The sequence below is a fragment of the Mauremys reevesii genome, linkage group 24 (genome assembly GCF_016161935.1).
Source record: "Mauremys reevesii isolate NIE-2019 linkage group 24, ASM1616193v1, whole genome shotgun sequence".
In the NCBI taxonomy this organism is placed as follows: Eukaryota; Metazoa; Chordata; order Testudines; family Geoemydidae; genus Mauremys; species Mauremys reevesii.
In genome coordinates, this window is record NC_052646.1 from 20,154,178 (window position 1) to 20,161,286 (window position 7,109).

General features: G+C 60.3%; 1 protein-coding gene across 1 annotated transcript; it reads left to right on the top strand.

Moving 5' to 3' along the window:
* The first annotated feature begins 468 nt into the window (after window positions 1–468).
* LOC120390146 (phospholipase A2 inhibitor and Ly6/PLAUR domain-containing protein-like) lies at window positions 469–6,831 on the top strand. Its single transcript, XM_039512489.1, has 6 exons — window positions 469–665; window positions 2,209–2,315; window positions 3,396–3,512; window positions 4,741–4,893; window positions 5,258–5,398; window positions 6,465–6,831. Exons 2-6 carry the CDS (start codon window positions 2,267–2,269, stop codon window positions 6,677–6,679), a joined length of 675 nt encoding a protein of 224 aa, XP_039368423.1. The 5' UTR covers window positions 469–665; window positions 2,209–2,266; the 3' UTR covers window positions 6,680–6,831.
* Window positions 6,832–7,109: the final 278 nt, after the last annotated feature.

The following is a 7,109-nucleotide window of genomic DNA, read 5'->3' on the forward strand; positions in this document are numbered from 1 at the left end:
TACAGTACAAGACTAGTTTAGTTATAGAATATAGAGACTTGTAGCGAGAGAGCTTCTAAAAACATTAAAATTTATTACCAGCACACGAAACCTTAAATTAGAGTGAATAAATGAAGACTCGGCACAGCACTTCCAAAAGGTTGCCGACCCCTGATCTACACCAAAGGTTATAGGCCTCAGGCCTCACACTATATTCTAAAGCCAAATCTTACAGATAAAAGCCTGTAGGTTCCTTGTGTTACTACTAAATATAATAAAGCAGGATAACAACGCAATAAATATAATACAGGTAAGCTGGCCCGCTGCTCTAAGTCATTAGTCCTGCCCCCCCATCCAGGGTGTGACCCCCATCACCCACGATGTAATGGGGAGGCGGTTTCACTCATCCCTGTGGTTTTTGTTTCTCAGCAGGAAGGGTGGCGAATTTGCCAACATGCTCGTGTGTCTAAATTGTGTCACCGGCGGGTGGGGGCAGGGCTGGGGAGGGGTCTAGGAACTTACAGACTCAACCAAACACCAGCGTATGACATCTGCGCATGTCGCAGAGCCCTTCCATAAAAGGAGGCGAGAGACAGAGATTGACAGATCTTTTCTGCTTCACTGAACTATCCGTCTGCTCCAGCCCCGGCAAACGCCACTCAGCCTGAAGCCCCTAAGGAGTTTTGGTAAGTCACAGCCCTCTGGTCTGTTGGTGCTCTAACCGCTAGACCCCACTTCCCTCCCGGAGCAGGAATAGAACCAGTGATGAGCTGGCAAAATATTACCAACAGGTTCCCTCCTCCTCATCCCACGAGGGTGTCGTGGTCCCCTGCCGGGACTCCTGCCCCATCCAACTCCCCACACACACCCCTGGGACCCCTGGCCCATCTACCCCCCTTTCCTGTCCCCTGCCTGCCCCCTGCCACTCCATCCAACCCCTCCTCTCATTCTTGATGGCCCTCCGGGACCCCTACCCCATCCAACCACCTCTCCTCTCCGTCCCCTGACTGCCCCTGGAACCCCTGCCCCTGACGGCCCCCCACCGCCCCATTCAACCCCTGCTGCATCCTGACTGCCCCCCCTGGGACCCTTCCCCTTTTCTCCCCCTTCCCCCCCCCCCCCCCCCCCCTCCCCCCCTCCCCCCCCCCCCACCCACCCCCCCCCCTCCTCCTGCCCCCTTACCCCCCCCCCCTTCTCCCTCGCCCCGCCCGGTCTGCGCCTGCGCCTGCCGGAAGGGGCCGGGGCCAGAGGCCGGCGCCGAGTGCCGTGCCAGGCGGCAGCGCAGGCCAGCTGGGCGAGGCCGGCCGAGCCGCTCAGCTGGCCCGGGCTGGGGCTGGGGGGCTCGGCTGGGGCTGGGGCTGGGCCGGAGGGAGCTGCTCGGCCGGGACTGGACGGGGCGGTGCCTTGCCTCTTTGGAGCCCTCCTCACGCCCCCCCACTCCCCCACCCCAGCTTACCTGCCTGCTGCTTGTTTCAGGCTTCCCGCGAAAATCTGATTTGCGGGAAGCAGGGTAGGGGGAGGAGAAGGGGGGCGGAGCGTTTAGGGGAGGAGGGGGACGTGAGCTGGGGCCAGGGGCGGGCTGGACAGCTGCCCGAGCCTTTGTTAAATAAAGCCCTTTTAGAACCGATTGTCCCAGAACAACCGGTTTTAAAAGGGCTTCTAAATTTAACAACCGGTTCCTGCGAACCGGCTCCAGCTCACCCCTGAATAGAACCCAGGAACCCCAACCCTAGCCCCAGCCTTAGCCCTCCCTGCTCCAACCACAAGGTCGCACTCCCCTCCCAGAGTGAGGGACACAACCCAGGAGTCCTGGCTCCTGGCCCTGCTTCTCTAACCACTGGGTTCCAGCCCCCTCTTGGGGTCAGGAAAAGAAGCAGGTTGGGCGAGCTGTCTCTCATTGCTGTAGGGAGCAGCCTTCTTTGACACCCTCTGTTTATAGAGTGGACGGCTTTGTCTCGTGCCGTCAAACGGAGCAGCCTGTTTTGTCTCTCTCTTGTTTTTGGTTCTTGCGTGTACTTTCGCTGTATTCGCGGAGACAAAGTCATGGTATGTGGCAACCTTCCAGCAGGAGCATTTGAGGTTTCTCTCTGACTTCTCCCTGTACGTGCCACAAAAAACTCAGCCATGAAGATGTCAGAGCCGTCGCTACCCCAGAACTGTGGCAAATGGCTCTCCCCATCCTTTCGGCCCAATCATGCGTATGCAAGTTCCCTTCTGATCTGATTTCAGCCCTTCTGCGAAAAATCCTCCAAAGACCCCAGGGTGGATCAACTGCTGCCACATCACCATGAAGTCTTTTCTTGCCGTCTGCACCCTCGCTGCTCTCCTGGCTACGGGTGAGTGGGGTCTGTTCCTACAGGGGCTGATTTCCTAACTCCTCCAACATACCAACAGCTCAGAGCTGCCTGCCGGGTGAAACTGTTAATGAACGTAACCGAAACGCAGCCACAGGAAAATGGGGGCTGAGCTGGGGGCGTCTGAGTGACAACGTCGGAGGAGGAGAGGGCTGGAAGTCACAAAGACCCGTGACAGCGAGTGAAGCAATTCTGGAAATGGGAGGAAATATTTACAGTTTAAATCACTAGAACGGAGTCGTGACTGGGCAGATTTCAGAGCTGGCCAGAGGCCAAGGGCATTTCGAACGGGGATTGTCTGTGGTGTGACAGGCAGCGGAGCTGAATTTCAGCAGCAGGAGCTCAAGGCAACATGAAGGGCCGGTGAATGTGATCCCCAGCCGGTGTCAGGGGGGTGCAGCTGCACTGGAGTCAATGGGGCCGGGCCCAGCCAGTGTCAGGGGGGCGCAGCTGCCCTGGAGTCAGTGGGGCAGGGCCCAGCCGGTGTCAGGGGGGTGCAGCTGCACTGGAGCCAGTGGGGCAGGGCCCAGCCGGTGTCAGGGGGGCACAGTTGCACTGGAGTCAGTGGGGCCAGAGCCCAGCCGGTGTCAGGGGGGTGCAGCTGCACTGGAGCCAGTGGGGCAGGGCCCAGCCGGTGTCAGGGGGGCGCAGCTGCACTGGAGTCAGTGGGGCCGGGCCCAGCCAGTGTCAGGGGGGCGTAGCTGCACTGGAGTCAGTGGGGCCGGGCCCAGCCAGTGTCAGGGGGGCGCAGCTGCACTGGACTCGATGGCAGGTGTCAGTCGACTCTTGCTGAGACCGACACCAGCTCTCACCTGCTGGGGATCTCTCTGGGGTTTGGGAGGTGGGAAACCCCCCTGGGGAACTAAAATCTGCCGCAAACCCGGGGAGATGCAGCCCCCGAGCAGCGTGAAATGTCTGTAGCCAGCGGGACCAGGGACCGAACTGGGGCAGCGCGGTGGATGAGGGACCCCAGGGCGCCGTACACGGTGCTTCCCCGCCGAGCCCAGGGGAAGGCGAGGGAGGGACAAATCCAGGTGGCTCATGTTCTCTCTCCGGCTCCAGGGGCCTGTCTGCAGTGTGAGGTTTGCAGAGGCGAAGGAACCAGCTGCAGGGGCGACCTACAGACCTGCACTGCTGGGCAAACCTCTTGTGGCGTCGTTCTAACAGAATTGACACTCAGTAAGTGAGATGGACCCTACCCAACCCGGGCCAGGGAACAGCTTGGGGAGCCAGGATGCCTGGGTCCTCTCCTAGTCCCAGCTCTGGAAGGGAGTCGGGTGGGTGGGTCTGAACAGCGGTTAAGGAGCCAGGACACCTGGGTTCTATGCCAGACCCTGTGGCTAGCTCCCCACGGCTCAGCACTGCGATGCCGAACCCCGCGGCGACTCGCCAGCCAGGGGACCGGGGCCCGGCTCCCCATACGGTGCATGGGGAGAGGGAGGCGTCTGAGGAGGGGACGCACCAGAGGCCACGGAGCGGGAGCCACCTAAGCCAGCCAATAGGAAGTGTCGAGGAAAGGGGAGTGACCGAAGCCTTGTCCCACACCCAAAGTTTGGCCACGAAGTCCCACCTGCGCAGAGACGCCCAGCTCTGCTTGGGGTCCGCAGCCCGGAGCCCCTCGCCGGGAGTCCGGTATCTGAACCGGGTCGGCCCTTCCTTGTCAATGCCAGCAGTGGTGGGAGGGCTGCCAGGAGACCCCAATGGCTTGGTGACGAGCTGAGACCTGGGGGAGGCAAGTTCAAATCCCCACTTGGCCAGAATTGGGGACTTCATCCCAGATCTCTCCCTCCTATGGTCATGCCTGGCCCCCGGCCTCCGGGCGGGTCTCTGTACGTCTCCCCTATTGAAGCCACCCCACATAGTATGAAATAGTTAAACATTCCCTGGAACCTGTTCCCCCAAGGGCCACTGGGACCATCTGACCCACTGGGCTCCTGGGTATGCGGGGGTGGGGGGGATCAACCTTCCCCCCCCCTCGGCCATCTCCTCCCCGAGCTGTGCATTATGCAGAGCCTGATCCGGGGGGTGTGCTCCGAGGGCACCTCCTGTGTCAGGCCCTGCAGGTGAGATCAGCAGGGAAACAAGGAGTCTGTGAATCCCGCCACGGCTCAGGGGTGAGCTGGACGCCCGGTGTTGGGATTTCAGCAGCCCAGCACGTACCCACTGGTGGGGACTTTGGCAGGAGATTCGCGGCAGCTGGGTGGGGAGCAGGACGATCTAAGGGCTGGGTTTAGGTGCTGAAATCGCTTTCTTTAGCCCTGCGGGACTTCGAATGAGTCACTTCCCCTCCCTGTGCCTCAGTTTCCCCATGGGTAGAGGCGGGCTAATGGCACATGGGCATCATTGTGAAGTGGGCGCCAATGGGCTGGGAATGGACGGGGGAAAATCTCTGTCTTCTCCTTTGCAGCTGGAGAGAAGACCCAGACCATTGTCAAGGGCTGTGCGACACCCAGCCAATGTAAGGCTGGCTTCGTCTCGGCGAACTTTGGGAAGGGAATGATGACAAGGACGAGCATCTCCTGCTGCCAGACCGACTCCTGCACACCGGCACCTGCTAAAGGTACATCGCCCGGCTCCTGCCCCTCCTGCTGCCTGGAACCCGCCCCACATCAACTTCCTGAGCCTGGTCATCCTGCCCTGCAGGGGGCGCCCCATGGAATAACACTGAGTCCCTGGCTGGGTGGAGTTTAGTGGGCGGGGCTCTAAGCTCCCACCAGGTGTGAACGCAGCTGGCCCCACCCAGGACAGGGTCCAGGGCTCCCTGCTGCAAACCCCTCCCCCGCCCCTGCTGCCCCCGGCATCCCCGGAGCTACAGCTCCCCCTGCAGGGGGCACCCAGGGCTGAGCTGTGCAGCCCCCACCCTGCCCCGACGCCTCCTGGGGCTCGTCCCCCGAGCTGACTGCGTTTGCTCCGCTTCGTCCCAGTGCCCCCGGCTGACACCAAACCCAACGGCCGGAGCTGCCGTGGCTGCCACACTTCGTCCTCTGATCAGTGCCGCGAAGAGACCGTACAGTGCACTGGAGCCGAGAACCAATGCATGGACATCTCCGGGCACCTAAACTCTGGTAACTTCCGTTCCTTCGTTCTGGGGTTATTTCTCCTTTGCTGTCCTGTTGCCTTCCCACCCCCGTCCTCCGCCCGCCCCCAAGGGCAGAAGCGAGATGCTATCGTCCGCCAAATAAAGGTGTCGGCTGCAGATCGGGACACCTGGGTTCTGTTCCCAGCGCTGGCCCCCGGTGTGACCTTGGGTCAGTGTCTTCCCCTCCCTGGGCCTCTGGTTCTCTTCCATCCATTGCCTGTCAATAATTTAGTCTCTAAGGTCTTCAGGGCAGGGACTGGGTTAGTATTGGGAGACCCCGCCATGCCGGGCACTGCACGGACCCCCAGCGAAGATACGGGACCCATACTCTGCTGGGCGCTAAAGACTTATACGGAGATATAGTCCATCAACTACAACTTACAGAGCCTGCAAGTGTAACCCACCCACCTGCTGGGTGTGGTGTCCTGTCCCCTGTAGTGGCACCAGGACCACTTGGCAAGAAAGAGTTTGCTCTACGGCCTTAGCTAACAGCCAGTTGGCTTTTGGCTCCTGCACTAAGCTCCAGAGGTCCCAGGTTCGATCCCGGCGTCTGTCGGCATTACACAATCTCTGTAGGCATAGTGAGGATCATTGTCCCAGTTTCAGAGACTGGGAAACTGAGGCACAGAGTGGTGCCATGACTTGCCCAAGGTCACACGGGAAGGCTGTGGCAGAGCTGGGAATTGACTCCAATTTTGCAGGATCCCATCATGGTGCCATAACTCATTATGAAGCCACCCTTCAAAAAGATCCCACTGCGCCCACCAACAGGGAGCGGTTGCTTTGCAGCCTGAGTGGTGTGGCTAATACTGGCCATATCCAATCTGGGTATCCTCAGTGTTCAGGGCTGCAAGTGACTTATTCAAGGACACACAGTGAGTCGGTGTCACAGTAAAGGAGAAGGGGGAGACATGTTGGGGGCAGCAGAGCCAAAGGGGAGGGGTGGGGGCCTCGGCGGGGCTCAGAGGGGCAGGTGGTTGTGTCCTGGTCCAGTTCAAGGAATGGATCCGCACCCCTCACACGGATCCCCTCCTTTCCTCCCCCGCATGCAGCTGGATCTGCCACGAAGACCGTCATGAAGGGCTGTGGTTCTGAGTACGTCTGTGCCCAGGTGAATGCGGGTTCTGCGATCTTCGCGGGGATCAATGGAGAGGTAACCACGGCCAGATGCGCCCCAGCCACCAGCGCAGCCGGCACAGCCCTGGGACCCGCCGGGCTCCTCCTTCCCGCCCTCGCTGGGCTCCTCCTGCTGAAGATTCTCTCCTGATTCCCCACCCAGTGCAGCGGCCACGCCACCCTCAGGAACACCCCGGCCTCCTGTGTTAGCCCCTGTCGGCAACCGCTCTCCCCTCCCAGGGGCCCTGGGCTCCCGCCCGGATTCGCTTCCCCTTTATATTGTTCCGCTTAATAAAACTAACTGGAGACCAAAATCTTTAGAAATCTGTGTGGGTGGGGGGGGATTTCAATTCTCGTGGGTGGGGCTGTCAAGAAGCCAATTAGCCAGTGACCCCTAGTGGTGAAATGAGGCAGCACAGGCCAGGAGCTAGAACCCCCAGCGGGACCACAGGGTCTGGCTGGATCCAGCAGCTGCTGTAAAGATCCTCCCTTTACAGTCATCACAGCCAAGTCCTGCCCCTATTGCCCCCGGCAGCGCCCCCTACAGCAGGCCCGCCCCAATTACAGGCCACTTTGGAAAC

What these genes read in the sequence shown, in the direction of transcription:
- LOC120390146 (XM_039512489.1), top strand. Translation starts at nt 2,267, where the DNA reads ATGAAGTCTTTTCTTGCCGTCTGCACCCTCGCTGCTCTCCTGGCTACG. An exon ending in TCTAACAGAATTGACACTCA is followed by an intron (nt 3,513 to 4,740) that starts GTAAGTGAGATG and finishes TCTCCTTTGCAG; the next exon opens with CTGGAGAGAAGACCCAGACC. An exon ending in CTCCGGGCACCTAAACTCTG is followed by an intron (nt 5,399 to 6,464) that starts GTAACTTCCGTT and finishes CCCCGCATGCAG; the next exon opens with CTGGATCTGCCACGAAGACC.